The sequence below is a fragment of the Schistocerca serialis genome, chromosome 3 (genome assembly GCF_023864345.2).
Source record: "Schistocerca serialis cubense isolate TAMUIC-IGC-003099 chromosome 3, iqSchSeri2.2, whole genome shotgun sequence".
Classification (NCBI taxonomy): domain Eukaryota; kingdom Metazoa; phylum Arthropoda; class Insecta; order Orthoptera; family Acrididae; genus Schistocerca; species Schistocerca serialis.
The window spans coordinates 452,071,756-452,096,481 of NC_064640.1; the positions used below are offsets into that span (position 1 = coordinate 452,071,756).

The window sequence follows — 24,726 nt, forward strand, 5'->3', positions numbered from 1 at the left end:
AATATCCTTAGTAAAACCATTGTTTCTGAAATGGAATCCCATATTTAGCAAATTTACCAGCTTAATTCGACAGAAATTATTAGTGTATCTGAAAGTCCTTGTAAAAATGAATCTCTATCCACTATTCAGTTATTCAGAAATGGAAATCTTTAATTGCAAATTGTGAAAATCTGGTTAACAACAACACATGACTTTAGTTTCAATTATTGCAAACTTATAAAAGAGCCATGTTGGAAACCATTTTAAGTTCAGGGTGTGGAGAGTTATGAAACCTGCAAGATCTACTCCATCAATGTGGGAAAATGTACCACAGATGAGTTAGTACAAGTAACAAGTCAGAAACTGTACTATATTTTATGTAAATTTCATGTCCAGGAGTTTGTTCAATGATTTATTGACTGTTTTAATGATTAATTGGACAATGAATGTGTACAAATTAGTATAGACTGTGTAAAATTTCAGCAGTGCTCACTGTGACAATAGGAGCACATTGTGAACTATGTTATTTCCAAATGATAATCACTGTGTGCATCATGCTTGTACCTGTTTGAATGTTGGAGCTGAAAGACAGTGTTTTAAGACTACAATTTTGGGACTGTGTTAAATATTTGTTCATCACACTTGAACAGTTGTGAATAGTTACTTCAGTGTTACATTACTGTACTTGACAAAATTACAGGATAACATCTGAGCTTAGTGTGTGGCTGTCTATTTATCTGTACTGTAATTAAAGCAAATGAGACAGTAACTGGAAATAAACAGTAATTTATTCAACAGCTAAATGCAAGTAAAGTGTTTGGAATGCAAATTTCTGGTGTGGAATACATTATTAGTACTATATCATCCCCACAACCAACTTTTCAGCCAGTTTCGAAGGAGGCTACAAACAGCTCAGCAATAACAAAATTGGTCCCTATCCATAAGCAAGTACAACAGCCAAATACACTATAGATGCCCATCTCAGCATGCTAAAACAGATGCATTCTCCCCATTCCCGATGGGTCCTAACCCACACTTTGACGAACAGGAGCCAATACGTATTGTTATTGATAAGAAACTACAGGATATTTCTGACAGATTTCCCATTACTAAGTATGAGATTACTCAAGCCAAAGCAGAAGACCCACTCCTCAAACAGGTCCTGACCTTCAAGAGCTGGCCCAAATGCCTGCCCAATAATGCTGCTGCTGAGTTTCAAATGCTGCACTTGCTACAACATTAGCTAGAAGCCATCAGAGGCAACCATCTCTGTTCAAAAGCTGAGGATGAGTGTTGGGTAGCAATTCCTACTTGTCTCTGTCCCGAAATCATGCAGCTGTTGCATGCAGACCACTGAGGAATGATGCTCATATAGGAATTTGCAAAGTGGCCCTTATAATGGCCAGGCATGTCTCAGGACATAGAATATGCTGTCCAAGGCTGCACTACTGATACCACCACCCAGGTAGCAATACTAGAGAAGTTTCTGCTTTGGCTGATGCTGTAGCAACTGTGGGAGAATGTCCACATGGGCTATGCAGACCCCTTCCTCACTTAAATATGACTAGTGGCCACTGACATGTTCTCAAAATTTCACTACATAGCTCACGCAAATACTGCATTGTCAGCCACAACTATCTATGCCCTAAAAAAAAATATTTGACACAGAGGGTATTCCTACACCTTGGTCTCAACGAGGAAACACAATTTCAGTCCATTCACTTTATGCATTTTAGCAGAAACAATAGCATCCAACATGTTTTCTGCCCATTTTCATCTTGCCTCTATCAGCAAAGCTGAGAGCTTTGTTCACACATTCAAAACACAAATTATCAAAACTGTCACTCTTGCTGACAAGGAAGGTGTGGCACTTGCATTTTTAACAGTCTAAAGGCTGATCACTAACTAAAATTTTACATTGACATCATCAGCACATATTACTGGACCTCCCAATATGCAGTGGTAACCACTGTCAGGGCCCACACATATGGCTGGGTCCCAAAATGGGTACAAGATGTCATCACAGCCAATTGAACTACATGATGTTCAACATATAATCAAATGGTGTGTACCATGCAAACTAGCTCTACCCTTGTCTGCTGTCCACTGAGCCAGCAACAGCTCAGCCCCCACCAAATAATTATCCTAGTGTTACACCACTTGCGACGTCTTCCCATCACACCATCCCCGCGGTCATCTACAAGAACATTACTACAAATATGTGTGACACTCTGGACACACTGCCACCTATGGATGTGAAGATGGATGAGGAACCTCCAGTCTCCCCACCATCATCAAACATGGAGATGCAGCCTCCTCTGGTGGAATAAATAAACAAGACACCCACCTACACTTCCTCCTATCTGGCTTGTCATCTTTGTCACTGTCCCAGACATTTTCAGTCATATCAACCAACTCCAGGGAGAAGTGGGGGAGAGGACATGTATCTCACACAGGTAATGGCATTATTTCAGCCACATAAGATTTCGATATTAATGAGTCAAACAGGTTGTAGGGCACAGCAGCTCCCAGCAACTCACCTTGTGCTCCCGCCACTGTCATATCATTTGCTGAGTGAAGACTGTTGACAGCATCCTAGTGACATGCTACTGGAACCTGACTGTTCTCTACTGGGTCAGGCAATGGACTGCTACATGGGCTATTAATTTCTGTACTGATGATGAATTTGCAAGGGTTAATGGACCTTCTGGTATTATTCTTCTACCATCTATTTGCTTGCTTGTGATGATCCAGCTCATTTAGGTTTTATGGACTTTTAAGTTTATTTTGTGGTTGTTTAATTGTGAGTTCACAAAAGTTGTGCATTTTGGTACGCAGGAACCAAAAATAGCTCTTCTGACACAATGGGACTCACAACAGTTCAGCTCCTAGGGTACATTGATGTAGATCCCATGACACATTATATGCATTAGTGTCTCCTACAAGTAGGAAGGGATGGGAGAAATATGAGGAAAGCTCAGAGAGAGTTTCACTACCCTGAGCTTCATTGGATGGATAGTGTATGGAATGTGCACTCATAGCAAATGGCTGAATAGCTGTTGAGAGCCCAATTGCAGGCTGTTAATGAAGGTACAAGCATATGAAATAAGTTCAGAGATACGTGAGTGGCTCAAAGACTTCTTAAGTAACAGAACCTAGTATGTTGTCCTTGGTGATGAGTGTTCATCAGAGACGAGGGTATCGTCAGATGTGCCCCCAGGGAATTATGATGGGACCACTGTTGATCTATATATACATAAATGATTTTGCAGACAAGGTGGGCAGCTATCTGTGGTTGTTTAATGACGATGCTGTGGTGTATGGTAAGGTGTCAAGAAGATGCGAGATGACTTAGAAAAAATTTCTAGTTGGTGTGAGGAATGGCAGCTAGCTCTAAATGTGAAAAAATGTAAGTTAATGAGGACAAATAGGAAGAAGAAACTTGTAATGTTCAGATAGAGCGTTAGTGTACTGCTTGACACTGTCAAGTCTTTTAAATATCTGGGAATAACGTTGCAAAGTGATATGAAATGCAATGAGCGTGTTAGAACTATGGTAGGGAAGGCAAATGGTCGACTTCAATTTATTGGGAGAATTTTAGGAAAGAGTGGTTCACCCATAAAGAAGGCCATGTATGGGATGCTGGTGCAACCTGTTCTTGAGTAATGCTTCAGTGTTTGGTATCTATACCAGGTCAGAGTGAAGGAAGACATTGAAATGATTCAGAGGCAGGCTGCTAGATTTCTTACCGGTAGGTTTTAACAACACATAAGTGTTATGAAGATGGCCGGCCGAAGTGGCCATGCGGTTAGAGGCGCTGCAGTCTGGAACCGCAAGACCGCTACGGTCGCAGGTTCGAATCCTGCCTCGGGCATGGATGTTTGTGATGTCCTTAGGTTAGTTAGGTTTAACTCGTTCTAAGTTCTAGGGGACTAATGACCTCAGCAGTTGAGTCCCATAGTGCTCAGAGCCATTTTTTTGTTATGAAGATGCTTTGGGAACTTAAATGGGAATCCCTGGATGGAAGACTACATTCTTTTTTAGTTGTAGGAGGTGTGATGCCGTACTTTTGGAATAAATTACACTTTACAGTTGTAACTGAACTGGACCTATGGAATGGAGACCGCAAAACACATTTTTTTGCTGTGTTATCACCATCTTAACTGAATGAATGCTGGGTAATGAATGAGCAAGTGAGAAAGCTGCATCATGGAGACATTTATCAGCAACCACATAACCAGTAACTTACAACTAGCAACAAGATAAAATTCTAATTTTTATCTATAACTTAAAGTTCACTTCATTGAGGTAAAAGATATGGTCTTGTGAAATTGGATGAATGAAATTACTTAACAGAGTATTTCATAAAACAAAGACTATCAAATTTCTTAATTTATACCACTAACCTTCACATGTGCATAAGAAGTTATCCCAATAACTGTGAGCAAAATACCAACACCCTGATTAATATGAAGAGGATCTTCAAACAACAGTACACCACCTAGCATGGTGACACAAAATTTAAGGTGTCCAACCATGTTGTATCTAAATTTAATGGTTAAGTTTTTATTGACACAATAGTAAAACTAAATAGTATTCAATTTAAAACATTTTCATAAATGTGCATTATTTAAACTTGCCAACAACATTGTTAATGAAGATTTAAAAAGAAGTGTCAAACCTAAAAATGAACAGATAAAAAGTGCACTTATAAAACAAGCAACAGTAGTAATTCAGTTGAATAATCAACAAAGCTCTAGAAAAGTAACATAATAAGTAAGAGAGGCTACATAGATGTACATGAAAAACAGTTTAATACTTCCATATAATTGATAAAACTACAGACTTTCCAACATTTAACATAAAATGTTAGGTCACGCAATAACTAGATGAGTCACAAAGGAATACTACCTGGAAGATTAAAAAATGAACATAACACGATAAATAAAAGCATTTTCAGAATAAAAAGTAAAACTGAACTGAAGAAATTGTTCAAATCACAAAGCAAAACCCTTGTTTGTGAGTATTAAATCTCAGGTGACACAACTCCCAGTACTATCAATGGCAACCTGTAAAGAAGGGCTCAGAGTATGCTTAGCATTCAGTAAAATAAGTTCCTTTTAATTGATTGAACAGGGGAAGATATGGAGGTAAATGAATCACTTAAAATCCAGACAAAGCTAGCTAGTTAGCTATATATTCCATACATCATTTGCATAATTTCCATCAAAGCTACATAGAATGAATATATTTTCATAAAATAGTGCCCCACAGCTCATAAATATTTGAAGCACAATGTAATTACCACAAAGAGATGCCGATAAAATTTCTTTATTTAACAACAAATTTTGCCCACAGACCATCAGGTTCAAAAAAGCATTTACGTCATCATATTACACATAATAAAATCATTGGTGTCAGATAATAAAATACATGAATTCATCACTGTTGTCACATAGTAATATAAATTACATTGTCAAAAGTACATTGAATGCCTCCATTCCTAGCACTAATGCTGACTGTTGGAGTAGCATGAAGAAGTCCACTGTCTGGCACAGTTTATGATTGATGATGTGATTTGTAATACTATGTGGCAACAGTGACAAATTCATGGATTTTATCATCTGATGACACAGATTTTATACTGCCTAATATGATGCTGTAAATATTTTTATGAACCTGATGATAGTCTGTAGACTGAAACTGGTTGATAAATAAAGAAATTTTATCAGCCGCTCTTGGCAGGTAATCATGGCGTTCTTCAAATATGTAGAATGAGTCAGTTTATAGACTATATATAAATTTTGTGTTTTTGTATTGTTGCATCCTTAAAAATCAAACTTTTTACATATAAACAAATTACTCTTCATACTAACAATGACTCAAGAGCTGAATTCTTTGCTTTAGCTAGTATTATTAGTCTTTAAAAGGGCTCGTTTGGACTGTGGGCTAATATTTGATTCAGACACCACCAATGTGAGCTACATCACTCAAGTGACCTGGCAAAATTACTAACAAGACAGCAAAATTGGTCCTACCCTATTAAAAAAAATTAAGTAATATCAATCCAAAATATTACTTGCTGCATTCCAGGAATTACATAATGAGTCTTGTGATCACTTTTATCATCTTGGAACCACACAAATTTTATGATGTTTAAGTCATGCACCACATGAGATTCTTCACCTTGACTCAGAAAATCTCCAAGGAATAAAAGTTAGACACCTTTGCAGGTCAGTCAAAGGTGTCAACTACATAAGATCACAAAATCAAGCCACAACTGTTTGCTGATGTGGATAGGTAAGCTATTGGTCTGAAAATGGGTATTATAACCTTATACTTGGTAACATTATGTGCTCCAAGTTAGAAAGATACTGATTGTTACTGAAGGCTGATGTTAATATGATGAAGCACTGAAGCTCCCATACATTATATCCAGTGTAACACAAGATTTAAATCTAGCTACTTCTTGTGAAAACAGAGACAAAAGTGAGTTTAATAAGGTTCTCCTAGGTTCCTGCACAGAGATTTTTCTGCATAAAATGAAGAGACTGTGAATCAATTAATTATGAGTTCTCCTGTGTGGTTTCAATTATTAGAATGTCATTCTATTCTGCTTCAATATACCACAAACTACTTCAAGGAAACCTCAGTCACAATGTTTCACACAACTATTTATTCAACCTCTCTATTATTCAAGATTATGTATTATAGAACCTTCACTTCAATGTGCTGAACAGCCACTTATTGTGAGTCCTATAAGTTTTTCCATGTCATGGAATTTTTCCATGGCCTCAGTTAACCGCAAAGTTTGGTATCAGTACATCCTTCCTGTTCATGCAACAGTTCATAGGTGCCACAATCACAGTAACTTACTGGGGGATATCACTGGAATATACGGCTGTGCCTCAACAAGTATGAAATCTGGCAATGATCTACACTATGTGATCAAAAGTATCTGGACACCTGGCTGAAAATGACTTACAAGTTCATGGCACCCTCCATTGGTAATGCTTGAATTCAATATGGTATCGGCCCACCCTTAGCCTTCACGACAGCTTCCACTCTTGCAGGCATACATTCAGTCAGGTGCTGGAAGGTTTCTTGGGGAATTGCAGCCCATTCTTCATGGAGTACTGCACTGAGGAGAGGTATCGATACTGGTCAATGAGGCCTGACACGAAGTCGGCGTTCCAAAACATCCCAAAGGTGTTCTATAGGATTCACATCAGGACTCTGTGCAGGCCAGTCCATTAGGGATGTTACTGACATGAACCACTCAGCCACAAGCCACACATTATGAACAGGTGCTAGATTGTGTTGAAAGATGCAGTCACCATCTCCAAATTGCCAGCCACTGGCTCCAAAAGCTTACACGTTGCTGTCTGTTGTAAGTAAGAGGTGAACCAAATATGAGCTACTCCCCATACTTCATAACGGTCCAACTTCTGGAGCTGTATTTTGTGATCAAAACAATAAACTGCTTTAGATAAATAAAAAAGATGCCTAGCTTTCAAAACCTTTTGTTTAATCGATTCCGTACCACACAGAGAAAGGAGAATATAGCATTTTTACTTGTTAAACCACTTCTAAAACCAAACAGTATGTTTGATAGCAAATTATGTGAAAAAAAGATCAATTATCCTTACATACACAGTCTTGGAGTGGCCACACGGCTTGAGACACCATGTCACAGATTGCGTGGCCCCTCCCACCAGAGGTTCGAGTCCTCCCTTGAGCGAGCATGGTGTGTGTGTGTGTGTGTGTGTGTGTGTGTGTGTGCGTGCGCTGAGTACTTTAATTGTTCAGGAAACTGGCCATTTTAAAGGAAAAATTACAAATATGGTTAAATACAGGGCTAACATGTGCAGCACAGTACTTAAATATTCTGCTAGGTATTCCATCTTATCAAAGAGAGTCCTTAGTCTTCAGTGATTTAATTATTGACTCAATTTCCCCCTTGTCTGTATCACAGAGGAGTATTTCAGACATCAATCTCAGAAAGGCATTTGCCAAGGAAGTTATATGATTCCCTGTAAAAACTAAATTTTTGTTTGATTCACCAGCAATGGTCAGAAAATGACTGTTAAATACTGTACATATATCTGACTTATCAGTAACAGAGATATTTTTACTATATACTGACTTTACATTGTCGACCTTGTGTTGCTGGCCAGACACTTCCCTCCTGACTGACAATATGGTTTTAACTTTATCCTGTGAATTAGCTATTCTATTTCCATACCACATGCTCTTTGCCTTCTTCATAACATTTTTAAGCACCTTATAATACTGTTTGTGATGGGCTTCTGTAGCTCAATTGTGGCTACTCCTAACATTGTTATATAATCCCCACTTTGTTCTACATGATACTCTTATCCCACTAGTCAGCCACCCAGGCTGCCTTTTACTGCTAGTACACTCTTTAGAATGTTCTAATGGAAAGAAATTTTCAAACAGTGTGAGAAATGTGTTAAGGAAAGCATTATATTTTTCATCTATTTTATTGGCATTATAAGCGTCCTGCCACTCTTGTTCCTCAACGAGGTTTAAAAATACACTCTATTGCCATTGGATTAGCTTTCCTTCATAGTTTGTAGTTATATATAACAGTTGTTTGAGTACTAAAACCTTTTAGTGTTAAGGTTTTGTGCATCATGGCCTGAAAGGTCATTCACCCTTTTACTAACAGAATGTACAACTAGTAACAAATAATGAATAAAAATATTGTCTACAGCTGTGCCACTGTTCCCCTGCACCTTGGTTGGGAAAAACACAGTTTGCATCAGATCATATAAATTTAGGAGATCTTCCAACATCCTTTTTATTGCACAGTCACATACAAAATTAATATTGAAGTCACCACAAATAACTAACTTTTCCTATAAAATGAATCAACAACCCTCTCTACCTTGAGCAGAAATGCCCTGAAGTCAGAGTTAGGGGACCTATAAACAACAACACTTAGAAGTTTAGTTTCACTGAATTCAACTGCCCCTCCACAACAATCAAATAACCGTTCAGTGAACTGCCGAGATACATCTATGGACTCAAATGGAATACTGTTTTCTATGTGCATGGCTACTCTCCCACTCCACAAAGAGCTCCTTGAAAAACAGCCAGATAATCTGTATCTTGGTGAAGGAAGTCTCTGAACTGTCAAATCATTTAAGTGGGGTAACTCAAACCATATGTCTTGAATACCAAAACTTCAAAAAACCATCACTAGAAATGTGCAAAATGTAAAGTGAAGCAAATCATATCACACACTACTAAAAAACCTAAATATATTACATGATCCCCTCACTGTACATCAATGAATGGATTGTCTTTATACGTGGTAACCTGATTTATTTGTAGCGAATCAAATTCAACATAATTACAACACCAGAAATCAAAATAATTTTATACTGCCCACCCAGAAATTAAAATTTTATGTTCAAACTCTGCAGTATAAGGTATGAAAATTTATAACAAAATAAAAGAAAAAGAATTGCTCAATATTAATATACTATCACTGAAAAAATCTTACATGACAAACTGGTGATGAAACATTACTATTCAGTTGAAGAATTCATGACAGACAATCTAAAAATTTGAGCAGGACAGAACACATACTTAGGATTAAAGCTTGTTATTAAAAAAAATCATCAGTTGTGTACCAATTATGTGTCCAGTACAGTATATTATATTAATGACATTTTAAGAAAAACTGTAAACCAATTTTTGTGTTTTGACGAGTCTCCTGCACATTAACTCAGTTCTAGTCTATTCTGTTCCAAACTAATATGGGTTTTATAGACTTAATCTTAATTTTTAAGATCAATTTCTTGAAATACTTCCATTAACTAAGAGAATATGCATTGCAACATTCATACTGTACAGAGAATTTTGAGATTTCATTGCAGCATAAAACCTTGAGTGAAAAAAAGACTTCTCCATTCCCAAAAGTGTGAAACAAATTTTCCCATCTTGGCCTTGACCATGGGCATTCTCCTGCTGAACTATAACAATCATTCTAGCATTCAGGCATATGGATTTTCACGAACAACTATGCCACACTGCATATTACAATATAATTTAAATTCATTCATTGTAAGTGGTTCTCTTTCATTAATACTGGATAATGAGAATATTACTGTACCATCATACTGTACCATCACTGCATGTCCACATATGTGCAAGTTGTATCTAGATCACAAATGAGTCACTGGAATACGACTGAAGAAAATTTAATTTTCATTTTGAATGTTACAATGTCCTAGTCTGGTACTATTAGTTATAGTTACCAACCACTGATTCCCTCCCCCACCTCTTCCTCCAAGTGGCTACCACTTGCTCCAAGTGAAATTCTAGCAGAGTATGTAACTGCACTGAATGAATCATCTTACCAGTTGTTCAGAGAAAGTATTTATACTATTTTGTGTTTTAATACCATAGTGGACATGTGTGTGAAAGCAGACTCCCAATAATATTATGTGGCATACAACAGTAAACACAATGAAACATGCAAAGTGAATGAATACAATAACATAAGCAATGCTGACAGAGGGATGTCACAACAGTGGGTCCCCATATCTGAGTATGTGACCATGAGACAGTCAGTTGTGGCTGATATGGAGCTGGAAAGTATTAGTGGCAGAGGACCCTTTCATGGCTCTTAACATGCCATTCCTCATTCCAAGCCTTCAAAAGCTGAAGACATAGTGTTGATTGCAAGGTGGACCCTTATATCTCCATCTCCAGCATTTATGTCTTTGTAGTTTCCTTTGCTTTGCGAACTGATCAGAAAACTTGTTTCCAGAAATACCTATGTGACTTGGGAATACAACTGAGCTCCAAGTACTATGGAAGTCAATAAGAGTACATTCTATGACTGAAACAAACAGGTTCTTAGAACTAAATTGGTTTATATCCTGTAGACTGCTTAGAGTGTCACTGCAGGTTAGTAAATGTTCATGATGTACACCACAAGCAATGCTGTAAGAATGCCATAATGCCGTAAGGTGTCATAGGCTTTTGTAAGCTAAAGAAGACAGGAATGATGCATTGGCAACAGTTAAAAGCCATCCTTATAGCTGCCTCCAGGTGTATTAAGTGGTTAGTTGTGGCCTGGTCCTCTTGAAATCCACACTTTGAAATGGAAAAAAGAGCCCTCATCTCAGGAGAACAGAAGCACCAGTTCATCATTTGTCTGAGCAACTTACACAGAACATTAGTGAGGCTGGTTGTTCCAAAATTATCCATCTCATATGAGTTTTTACCCAATTACATGACTGGAACAATCATACTATCTGTTGTGACAGTGCCACAACATTCAAAAGTGCCGCTACGTTAGTACGCGAACACGGCGATAGAGGTGCTCCGCAGCCCGGCCGAGCGCGGGAGCGCCACCTGGCTATGAACGGCGCCGGCCGCATGTCACGGCACGGCAGTCGAATGACAGATACGGAGTTAGTAACATGTAACCCACTAGTGTTTCTACTTTTGTATATCCACGCAATTTATTAGTGATTAAAGGTTATAACACTTTTTGGCGACGAGGATGGGATATTTTTTTTCCTGCATTGTGGAATTGTGTGTTCGTGTCGGGGCAGACATGGAACAGCTTATGCAAGCGCTTATTGAACAACAAACACAGCTGACGGCTGCTATTCAGGCGTTGTCGACGTCGCTTACTCATCGTCTGTCTTCCTCTTCTCCGCCTCCGTTCCCTCCTTATGACGAGGCCGCTGAAGAATGGGAGGATTATGAGAAGCGTTTGTGGCAACACTTCTTGGCTTTCGGCATTGTCGACGCTCCTATGTGTAAGTCGTTATTTCTCTCTTGGATTTCCCCACGGATCTATCAGCTGCTATCTCAGTTAGCCCCTCTGCGGGAACCTGCCTCTCTGTACTTCCAAGAAATGTGTGACTTATTGTCTAACTATTACCGGAAAAACACCCATGTCGTTGCCGCCCGCGTGGCGTTCTACCAGTGTCGGAAACAGCCCCATCAATCTTACCGGGCTTGGGCGGAGGAACTACACGGTCTGAGTCGGAAATGACAGTTTGTCACGGACACTCATCATGAGTCTTACGCTGATTCAATGGTTAGGGACGCTATTTTACGGCTTGCTCCTGATAAAGAAGTTCGGCAACGTGCCTTACAATTGCCAAACCCGTCGTTGTTGGAAGTTCTCAGCATCGCTCAATCGTTTAAAGTGTCTCACGCTGCTGGTGCGCAAATAGACGCGTGGTGTGATGTAGGCGCTGTACAAACCACTTTTGACGCGGACAATTTGCCTGTTTCACAGGGAAACGACAATGTGGCGGCAGTGCACTCGCATCAACAACGTCGTGTTGGGCCGCCACGCTCGCAGCGAAAACAGCAACCACAGAAGCAGGTTCGTTCCGCCCTTCCTTCTTGTCCACGTTGTTTCGTACAGCATGACAGAGCCGCGTGTCCAAAACGTTGGGCCACGTGTAATTCATGTAGGAAAAAAGGCCACATTGCTTCTGTGTGTCAGTCCCCTAAAGTTCCTGTCGACGAGGACGAGGCATCGGACATGGATGTTAACTGTGTGCTTTCTCAAATGAATAAGTTGTTTGTTACTGTTCGTGTTCTGGATAAAGACATTCGCATGCAAGTGGACACTGGCTCTGCAGTAACTCTCATTAATTCTCGCACGTATTTGGAGTTGGGCTCCCCTCCCTTGTCTCCAGTTACGCGAAATCTACGAACTTATAATAAGCAGACAATTCCTATCGTTGGCCAGTTTGATGCTTCCACTGCCTACAAGTCTGTTGTTAGGCCCCTCACGTTTTATGTGGTGGATCATGCGGGCACTGAAAACCTGTTCAGTTATGATGCTTTCCAGTTGTTCGGGTTCTCCATTGATGATGATGTGCACCTCATATCTGAGGACATTCCATATCAACAGCTGGATGGCTTGTGTTCTGAATTCTCATCCGTGTTCTCTGCTGGTCTGGGTCGTGCCAAGGATTTTGAAGCCCACATTACTCTTAAACCTACGGCTCACCCTAAGTTTTTCCGGGCACGCCCTATTCCGATGGCGTTGCGTGCACCTGTCAAAGCTGAGATAGACAGGTTAACAGCTTCGGGGATTCTCCTTCCTGTTACCTCCAGCGAATGGGCATCGCCCATCGTGGTGGTTTCTAAACCAAACGGGAGTCTGCGATTGTGTGGTGATTTTAAAGCCACTGTCAACGCTCAAAGCCTCATTGACACTTATCCTCTTCCCCGTCCTGAGGAGTTATTTACCAAGCTCGCTGGGGGCCAGTTCTTTTCCAAACTTGACTTATCGGAGGCGTACCATCAGTTGCCGTTGGATGCCTCTTCCAAGGAATTTCTCGTCATCAACACTCCTTGTGGGTTGTATCAGTACCAGCGGTTACCATTTGGCGCCGCTAGCGCGCCGGCCATTTTTCAGCGGTTTTTGGAACAGCTCACGGCTTCCGTTCCCGGCTGCATCAACTACCTGGATGACATTGTTGTCACGGGGGCCTCCACTGAGGAGCACCTTCGCAATTTGCGTTCACTGTTTCGGGTTCTGCATTCCGCTGGGTTGAAGTGCAATCTGAACAAGTCTCAGTTCTTCCAACCCTCCGTTGTGTATCTTGGTTTCCACTTGTCCCGTGAGGGTATACGTCCTCTACGACAGCACGTTGCGGCCATTACCGCTCTACCCCGGCCGTCTACGGTCAAAGAACTTCAGGCGTTTCTAGGCAAGGTTGCTTATTATCACAAATTCATTCCCTCCGCGGCGGCGGTGGCTCATCCTATGCATCAGCTGTTACGCAAAAACGTTCCTTTCTGTTGGTCCGCCGAGTGTGAGCAGGCTTTTGTCCGCCTGAAGGCTCATTTGCAGTCGGCGCCTTGTTTTGCCACATTCCGTCCGGGTCAGCACTTGGTTCTGGCGACTGACGCGTCACAGTATGGCCTAGGGGCTGTTCTCGCCCATCGGTATGAGGATGGGTCGGAACAACCCATCGCCTACGCTTCCAAGACCGTCAACGATGCCCAACGGCGTTACTCTCAAATAGAAAAGGAGGCGCTCGCTATCATTTATGCTCTAAAAAAGTTCAGCGTTTTTTTGTATGGTTCTAAGTTTCACCTCATCACCGACCACAAGCCGCTGGTCTCTCTGTTCAGCCCCTCGGCGTCGCTTCCGGATAAGGCAGCTCACCGCCTGCAACATTGGGCCTTTTATTTGTCTCGTTTTCATTATGAGATTCACTATCGCCCCACGGCCCAGCACGCCAACGCTGACGCGTTGTTGCGTTTGCCGATGGGCCCCGACCCAGTTTTCGATCGAGATGAACTACTCTGTTTCCACATTGATGAGGAAGAACGTCGTGCGGTCGAGGGTTTTTCACTTACAGGTTCGCAGGTCACGTCGGCTACTGCACGGGACCTGGTCCTGCGTCAGGTGATCGGTTTTGTTCAGCGGGGTTGGCCGGACAGGACCAAGGGCCGGGCATCGGATCCCCTTCGCAACTACCATGCCTTGCGCCTTTGTCTGTCTGTTCGTGAGGGTGTTGTTCTTCTGGCCACGGATGGCGCATCTCCACGGGTTGTGGTGCCCGCCTCTCTTCGCAATGATGTTCTCAAACTACTGCATGAGGGCCATTGGGGGATTTCTCGGACTAAGTCCCTGGCCCGCAGGCACGTTTATTGGCCCGGTATTGATTCGGACATCGCCCACATGGTCGCTGCGTGTGATCAGTGTGTTCAACAACTGGCTGCGCCTCGTACTCTGCCCTCTCCGTGGCCTGATCTGGCGCAGCCGTGGGAACGGGTGTACGCTGACTTTGCCGGCCCCTTCCTCGGCACTTATTGGCTACTGTTGATTGACGCCTTCTCGAAGTTTCCGTTTGTTGTTCGATGTCCGTTGCCCACCACTGCGGCGACGATGCTGGCTTTGTCCAAAATCTTTGCGCTAGAAGGTCTTCCATCCACGATTGTCACGGACAATGGCCCTCAGTTCTCTTCGCAGGCCTTCCGTGATTTTTGTACTGGACAAGGGATTCATCATGTTACAGCACCGCCCTTCCATCCGCAATCGAATGGGGAGGTCGAGCGCCTTGTCCGCACTTTCAAAAGCCAAATGAAAAATTCCTTAGTGATTTTTCCACAGATGACGCTCTGTTGCAATTTCTGAGTTCTTATTGCTTCACGCCTCTGGGTGATCACAGCTCTGCTGAACTCTTGCATGGCCGCCAACCGCGCACTCTACTGCACCTGCTTCACCCTGTCAGGCCTTGTACTGTGTCCCCTAGTGCGGGAAAATACCCGGTGGGCGCCGACGTGTGGGCACGGGGGTATGGATCTCGCCCTAAATGGATTCCAGGAGTGGTCCAGGCTCTTCGCGGCGGCCGGCTTTGTGAAATACATATGGACGACGGCATTGTTGTTCGCCATTACGACCAGATGCGCCCACGAGTGGTGGCCACGCCGGTACCATCGCTCCTTCTTTCGTCTCCACCAGTCCGAGAAGCCAGTCCTGTCGCTGCTGCCGATCTTCCGGGCGTGTTGCTGCCGCCGCCGTCGCTACTGCTTCTGAGTACGCCGGAACCGGCCCCAGTCGCGACGCCACCTTCTCCGGGACCCATCTCGCTGGAGCACACCCCCAGGTCCACGACACCTATGGATGCTGCTCCGGAGTTTTCACCCATCATCTCGTCCAGGAGGCACGTTCCATGCGCAAGCTTCTGTCCTGGACATTTTCGACCATACTCTCGTGTTTCTCCGCGGGATCTTCTCGGGGCCTCCCAAGAGGCCATGGATGTCTCCGCACTGTCCGTGTCTCCAAGGAAGTGAGTGTTTTTTTTTCAAGGGGGGAAAAGTGTTGTGACAGTGCCACGACATTCAAAAGTGCCGCTACGTTAGTACGCGAACACGGCGATAGAGGCGCTCCGCAGCTCGGCTGAGCGCAGGAGCGCCACCTGGCCATGAACGGCGCCGGCCGCATGTCACGGCTCGGCAGTCGAATGACAGATACGGAGTTAGTAACATGTAACCCACTAGTGTTTCTACTTTTGTATATCCACGCAATTTATTAGTGATTAAAGGTTATAACACTATCCCTCCTTTAGGTCTGGGAAATTGTTCTCACATCAAATACAATTAAAATCTGCAGCGATGTGGTGCAAGTAAGCCATGGATAGGGGTTGTAGTATTTGACTGGGGATTCTACCAGGCTCTGATGGTGTGCTGTAGCCAAGGGCCAATGTACTGAGGAGTTCACTGAAAGGAGTATTACATAGTTCCAGACATTGTGTAGTGAAGGACGGGGCTGTTATCCTCTGCCTGATTTTTATTTACATGGAAGGCAAAGAGGCAATTGTCAGATGCAGCTATTGGAGTGAAGAGTGCTGCAGAGTTGTTTGCAATAACGGTATGGTTGGTACAAACCAAGAACACTGGTTGCTAGCTGGCTGCCATAGATGCAATGTAACTTCGCTCATACTTGTGAAGAGCCATTGGTCCCTATGGTAGTGACATATCTTTCCCAATGTTCCTTCTTCTGTTGTTTTGTGAGAAAGGGTGCTCGAGCATGGTGCTCTTTTAAGGCAATAATGTTTTCTACTGACAGGTGATGCTTATGTCACTGGAGTACCCAACTGAGATCACTGATTGCCTTGGCAGTTTTTTGTGTCCATCATGGGACTAGTTTTCAATGGCATGTTACTGAAGAAAGGGGGAATGTTAACTCTGTTATTGTTAGTATTGTGGTAATCGTATGAGACAGGATCAGAAAGTAACACACAATAACTTTTTTCTCCCCTGGCACTGCAGCTGGAATGTTGAATTTTGATGACAATATAGTCTGAAGTTTGCACTACAGAAGGTATTTTGTTTTCATGTGCAGCTCTAGCTAGAGAAGCCTGAACTATGAAACAAACATGGTGTGCATGTTACTGTCATCAACTTGAAAGAGCAGTGAAGTGTAGTTCAATATTTGTGGGCCAAAGGGCATGAGCAAAGTTAAATTCACAGGGACATATGTGGCATGTATGGGGATGACTGTATGGATGATAGCAATGTATCCATATGGTGTGTATTTTTCCAAGAGGGCCATGTGAACCTTTCACCACACTCCAGGCGGAGGGTAACAGCTGCAACATCACAGAATATCATAACCATTGCGGCAGCAATTTTGAACAACCAGTGTGTGCAACTGTAAATCTTATCACAGCAGTTCAACATTTCCTATGATGCAGTGTGTGATATTATTCATGACACGTCGAAATTTTGTAAAGTTAGTACTTGTGGGGTGTCTAAGAACCTGACAGACAATCACAACGGCCAGCGAATGATGACAAGCTTGTACCACTTAAAGTGTTATGCCACTGAAGTGCATGATTTTCTGAAAGGAATCATCACTGGTGATAAGTTGTGGGTGCGCCACTACCACCAAATTTGGGTGTGAGGTGCTTCAGCATCTATGACACAGTCCAGATCTTGCACCATTGGACTTTCATCTGTTCAGTCCCATGAATAAATTCTTGGACAGCTAATGCTTTGGGATAGATGCAGAAGATGGCTATACTCAGTACAAAAAGACTTCTATGAACAAGGCATATTGTAACTGGTACCACGATGGAAGAAATGTGTTGAGAATGTTGGTGATTATGCAGGAAAGTAGGTAAAAGATGTAAGTTTAGTTGTGATTTTTTTAAAAATTTATTACCTATTAAACTTTTTAGTAATAAACCATTGTGTTACTTTCTGCTCTTCCCTCATATAATACAGCAAATCATCCATATTCCCTTGTGATGTAGCTCCAGTATAGAAACTGAGCTGCAATTTAAACATTGCCCAACAACCAACAGTAGAAACTACAGTAATGAAAACATAAATCACTTTCTCCAATACTTGAGTAAAAGAACTGGAAAGAGATTTATAACCACAAATACACAGGTGGAAAATATAATAAATTTATCAGTAATTTTTCCTACTACTTTGAATTGTGCTTCCCTGCAACACAGAGGAAAATATACATAAGGAAAACAAAAAGTAAATGGGTCACTTCTGGGATTCTGGTATCCTCAAACAAAAAATGATTACTACACAGATTGTCTAAATAGCTCATGTTACCAAAATTTCATACTTATTACAAAACCTATAAAAGACCTTCAAAAATGTTATCGAACAAGCAAAAATAATGGCAAATGACACATACATAAAAAATTCCACCTATAAGATGAAAGTCACATGGAATATTGTAAAGAAGGAAACTGAAGCAGAACAGACACATTTCCATAATATTAACTGCCTAATGGAGAAGTCGGCTGTGGTAACTGAATCTACAAAAACTGCAAACTAACTTAATTCCTACTTTAAACAGATAGCTGAACATCTTATAAATCAAAATTTACAGTGCACCCCCAGAAATCAGTCCAGATGTACAATAAATAATAAACTTATTTTTCTCTAGCCCACCAATGAAAAGGAAATACTTGCTGTAATTAAAGAACTGAAGCCCAAATTCTCTGTTGGTACTGACAATATCCCTGACTACATCTTGAAGAAATGCGCTCTCCTCATAGCCAGGCTACTTGTCAACATCTCTAACTGTTCTCTATCAGAAGGGGTGTTCCCAGAAAAACTGAAGATAACAAAAGTAAAGCTTCCATTCAAGAAAGAGGTAAAAACAAAAGTATCAAACTATAGACCTATTTCACTACTATCTGGTCTTTCCAAAATAATTGAAATATCTATCGTAAAAGACTAATCAATTCCATAGAAAAAAATAATTACTTTTTGTTGTGTCTAGGAAGCCTGCCTACTAAATTTGTTAGACAAACAATCAAACAACTTGTATTAATGAGTTTTATTTCAAAAAGAAAATTATAATACTTAGCTCTGGCAATAACATAGATGTGGTCACAAGCAAAGGGCAATATACAAAATAATGAGTCTCTGCAGCCCCTGCTGATCTCTAACTGATAAAAGTCTTTCCTGAACTGCTATGGAAGTGCCTAATGCTGATGCTGCTATCCAAGTGGCTAATCCGGAAGTTGCTCTTGAACTGGGCCATCACCAGTCAGTCGCGGCACATATATCCTCTCCACCTAGGGACCACTGCCATTGTGTTGTCGTCCTGGAAGGGAGGTCGATCAGCATGCAATTGGTTGACCCCTTCTTGCAGACTTCCCTGCTCTATCATTTCTGGCTGGCATGCCGGTGCTTGACTTTATGCCGTAACACTTCTTAAATACAAAACACGGATTCAAAAAACCTAAATCTACTGATACTGCTATTTTTGCTTTCCTAAATGAAGCCTTAACTGCAATAGACAGCAAAGAACATACCTCAGCCATCTAAAGCATTTGATGTCATCAATCACAACATCTTGCTTAAGAAACTTGAATCTGTAGGTTAGGGGTCCAGCCTATGAATGGATAAAATCATATCTCCAAAACAGAGAGTAGTTGGCTTGCTATCCAACATGGGAACAAGATAAAGTCCTACTGCTCAGAAACGCAGAGCATTAAGTACGGTGTAGCACAAGGCTCCATTCTAGAACCAGATCTGTTTCTACTCTTTGTAAATGACTTGGAACCGACCAGGTCACATCATTATTACATAAAATTTGCAGATGACACAAATGTGATAACAAAAGGAAGGATCAGAGAAGAATTACTGCATAAGATTAAAAAGTGCACCACTCACTTTACAGACTGGTTTTCTGGAAACAATTTAGTAATAAACACAGAAAAAACAGTTACAGTGCACTTATGCACAGTGCCAAATAAATGTCCACTAACACCAGACATAGAGTTGTTTACCAGAACCCCTGAAAATGTAAGCTCTACAAAATTTCTTGGAATATGGATCCAATAAGATCTAAAATGGATCCAGCATGCAAAATACTTTACAAATAAATTGAATATCATTTGTTATACTATCAATATTCTTTCTGGTTGCATACTGAAGGATACACTAAAAAATGTATACTTCACCCAGACAAAATCTTTACTGTGATATGGCATTATCTTTTGGAGAAATGAATTTGCCACCAAAGTTGTTTTATATGCCAAAAGAGAATTGTAAGAGCCATAGAAAATGCTGCCTCAAGAAGCTCATGCAGGCCCTTATTTAAGAAACTTCACATCCTTCCACTACCATGTCTATATATCTTACAAGTAATGACATTTGTTAGGAAAATCTTAGAAAAAAGCAACAATCTTGTATCAACTAACCAGAGCATACATCTGTATAACACAAGGAGAAAGCAGGATTTACATGTTCAACATGCATACACAACATTAAAACAGAATGGACCACTGCAAACAGGAAACACGCTACACAACAAGCTACCTAATAACATTAGAACAATAAAAGACACCTCAAAATTTAAAACTGCTGTCCATAAATATTTATTGCAAAAGTGTTGTTGTAGTATAGATGAATATCTTGAAACATAAAAATTTGTTGCCAAATATTAAAAAAGGAGTGAATGAAATGTTAATCAAAAGTTTTAAGTAAAAAAAAACTGATTGCACTACTTGTGTTAAATATTATGTATGAAGGCTCAATTCTCAGCTTTGATAATATTTACGCCTAAATCAATGTAAATATTCTTGCATAATTTGAAAATGTGTATTGTAAATCACAATGACTTACCCAATATCGTATTGTATACCATGTACAACAAATGATTAAAAGGACCAATAAAAAATGAAATGATAGAGTGGTGCTGAAAGAATGCTAACCAGCTTTTTGGAATGACCACTGTGATGAGTACTCAGTCAGGTATCACTGAACTGAAGGAAGCAGGCTGTATCTACTGATCAGGAGATCAGTGGCTGAATATTTTCCATGTGTCACACTAAAATGAGTTTCAGTTGCCTCACAATGGTCTGAGATCACCCAGTAGAAGGAAACATGCATGTAGGTGGTGTATTATATTAGATATCACTCTGATATTTCAGAACTCTGTCTGGAGGGAGATAGATATTGCAGAGAGTAAAATCCATAGTTGTATGTATGACAGCAACCTCATGTAAGGCTACTGTGATCAATATACTTGCCAGCAAACTATGTAGCAGTGAGCACTACCTGGTGAGCTTTACCTTCCAAGACTTCCTGTACACTCCTGGTTCTTCTGGTGGGCATTGTCATGTAGCGAGCACATGAGAAGACTATGGGGAAGACTTGGTTGAGCAAACATATAATGAAAGAGTTATGAGCCAGAAACACACAAATTTGAATTATAAAGTGTCTAGTACTGCACTGATGGAAATGTTTCATTGAAATATGAATGCTGAATTGTCAGTGACTTTTTTTGAGAGCATGAATTATAAAATTTGTCAGTATTCTCAAAGGAATGAGTATAATGTAGTTAGGTGTGTTTTCCTTTGTTTAAAGATAAATAAATCAAGTTAAAGCATATCATATTTTATTTCAAAAGAAACTGACCAGCTCCTATGATAATTCTGTCTGCAAGCAATTAAAGTTATACCAAGTACAGGTTGGCTGCAGTTCAGTTTTTCTGAGAAGGAACCCCTAGAGTGCAAGGTCACAAAAGATCAATGATGTTTGTAGCATTTGACACCTCACATATTGTCTGCCATGCAACCATAATATCGGCTGATAATGACAACAGGGGGCAGGACTGAAGGTATCCAACAGTGAGCACAGCATGAGGCTACAGAGTGTAGCTCCACTGCTTAGTCGACAAGTAACCCACAACGGTGCTACAGTGCAAAGCAATGGCAATGGTAACCAAATCAGACATTGCATTAGATCTACAACAACAGTTGCCAAAAGTTGGCATTTCATCATAAAGAAAGTCAAGGAATTTGCAGAGTGAGAAATAAGTGGCAAATGAAGTATTAGCATTTCTGCTAGATGAGTCAGTGACATGTGTGGTGTCATACACAATCAAATGTGAGGACAATGTACATCAGGAGTATAATGATGAAAATATGTGCTTAACAAGTGAAAGTGATACAGAAACAGGTGTTAAGCCATGTAGTGCATCATAGTAAAGGACAATCATTGTCCAAGGAGAGGATACTAAACATAATTACATACATGGAAGATCATCTGCAGCATAGTTAAAAAAAGAAAGAAAAAAGAGAGAGAGACTTTGGACATTCAAGGGAGGACTTGTTGCAAAAAACTGGTTTTTGCACGTTTCATGGATGCTCGACACAATTTACTGGATGTGCACGATAATGACCTACTACATTATGCACATCAAATTGTGGGCGACATAGATTACAGTGATTTCAAGGGAAACAGCAGATGGCTGCATAGCTTCAAACAGTGCTACAGAATTGGAAGACGTAAGATAACAAAATTTCAAACACAGAGGTAAAGTGACAATGAACAGCAAACTGAAGAATTGGCCTGAAAATTTGTAGATGAGATAAACTTATCTCATTATTAAGAAACAAATTAGATTTCAACTCCAACCAGGTGGGATCTGAAGTGGAAATGCCCATGAAACACTGGAAATAAGAGGTACCAAGAGAGTTGTATCAACACCAAATAATGTCAATGCCTTAACGCATTTGTATACAATTATACTGACTGTTAATCTGGATTGTAAATTAGTTGGAAAGTTATTTATTATGTTGCAAGTAGGTGGACATGCTCTGCCCTCTACAATTCTTTCTCATGTGCATGATCTTGCAAGAGCAGTAGGGAATATTTATGTCACAGCAAGCAAGTGTGGAGGAGAGGGATTAGCGTTTAACATCTCATCAACAATGAGGTCATTAGAGATGGAGCACAAGCTGGGATTAGGGAAGGACGGGGAAGGAAATCAGCTGTGCCCTTTCAAAGGAGCCATCCTGGCATTTGCCTGAAATGATTTAGGGAAATCACAGAAAACCTAAGTCAGGATGGCCGGAGACGGGTTTGAACCATTGTCCTCTCAAATGCGAGTCCAATGTGCTAACCACTATGCCACCTCGCTTGGTGTAAGAGTGGGAAAATGGGCATAATGGAACTACAACTATGGTATGAGCACTGCTTTTGGACAATAGCTAGTCAAAATAATTTGCTTTCACTTGATTCCTGGTCTGCATATAAAATTCATACTCCTTTATAACAAACTATCCCTCCCGAAAAGTGTGTGACTTTGGAATTCAAACCACCTGGAACCACTGGACAAATTCAGCCTCTGGATGTTTTCTTTCCATGCATCTAAAACATATTATCACACTATCTGCAGCAACGTCTGAAAGGATAGCCAGTTCCATGATAATCTCCACAACAGACTATTTCGCATTCAGCTGTATGCCATCACATTCCATCAGTTCTCATCACCCCATTACACAATTTTATTATTTAATATGCATTGTTTAAGAGTGGATACCTAGCTGAACCTCCTGCACGGATTATAGCTCCCAAGGTACTCGCCTTTGACTTGATGGTGCACCATTTTTCATTTGGTGTTCATGGTGCAAGTTAGTGGTTTGGTTTGAACATTTCTTGAATGTCAACAATGTCCATTTTGTGAAATGTAATACATACCCCCCATAGTAGGTTGATCTCTGCACCTCCTGGACACTAATTTTCCACCAGCCTTCTGATGCCTATGGTGAGTCATTAGCAGCTAATATTTTTCCTGTTGTAATTGTTAACACAACACTTCCAAATGAGTCTTACCAAAGACTGAACTTGCAACCTCACACTCAAGGAGTTCCTTGTGAGTGACACTGGCTGAAATCAGTCTCTCACGCCATAGTCAGATAGCTAACCATTAGTAGCACAAAACTTCAAGGAGAGAGCTCACACTAAGCATCTAATGCTGCACTGAATGTTATCTGTTCAGTAAAAATGTCCACAAGTGCCTAAGTACAGATGCCACCTGGTGCTCAATCTGGGCCAACTCTGCTTTCAAAATAGGTATAATGTTGGATAAAATGATATTTGTTGTCTGAGCTCCACCTGGTGGGAATAACAGTTACACTGGATGATGATTATAGGCGTATCCAGTGGCAGTGTGAAGGAGGAGTTGAGAAGATGGGACACATCTCAGTCTATGCTTGTGCCACCTTTTAGTAACTGTAACATAAACATTGTTTTTTCTTGTCTTCTTTTCATTTTTTTCCCCCTTACAGAGTTATGTCATTGACTCTAGGAATCAGGTAGCATACCTGGAAAAGATGAGGAGATAACTGTTCTGCAGCCCCACAGGTTATGCCTCCATCAACCACTGTCTGAAACCAGGCCATGAGGCAGCATTTTAGTTTTCCTGGAGGAAAGCAACCCTCCTCGGGAAGCCGCTGGGTAACTCTTTTCCATGGCATATGTACTCAGCTGAGTTGTTAATGCTGAGCCTGACTGTAGTAACTTTGACCCTTATTAATGTGTGATTGGTAAACCCACACATCTGGACTCAATGAAGTCTTAGTGCCAATAGTGTTGCCCCTCAAGCTTTAATAAGTTGCTATCCTGTATACTTGTTGATTAGTTCATTCAGTATACAGATTTCAGTTGCTTCTTATATCAGGGCAGTCCAAGGTGCTCACGATGATGATGGTTTCGAATTACTTCATGCCATGTCCCATATCTAGATGATGATCAGCAATATTGCATTTTCCTGGTTAACCTACTTCTATGTAATGCAGATATTCATTGCATGTCTATTTAACTGTAACATGTATGGCCTATGTATAATTTCCAAAACTGACAAGGAATCTTGTATACTACTAGCATCGTAAGTCCAAAATCATCTTTTACAGAATGCAGCCATATTTGCACTTACACCAGAGGATTGAA

The 24,726-nt window shown here is 40.8% G+C and overlaps 1 protein-coding gene across 3 annotated transcripts in view; it reads right to left on the reverse strand.

Moving 5' to 3' along the window:
* LOC126470352 (solute carrier family 35 member E3-like) overlaps positions 1–24,726 on the reverse strand; it is a 141,840-nt gene that overhangs the window by 37,871 nt on the left and 79,243 nt on the right. For all 3 annotated transcript variants that reach the window (XR_007586168.1, XM_050098142.1, XM_050098143.1), the window contains exon 5: positions 4,386–4,524. Coding sequence is in view for 2 of the 3 variants with exons in the window: in XM_050098142.1 (XP_049954099.1) it covers positions 4,386–4,524 (139 nt within the window). In the remaining variant the exon portion in view is untranslated. The remainder of the gene's footprint in view (positions 1–4,385; positions 4,525–24,726) is intronic.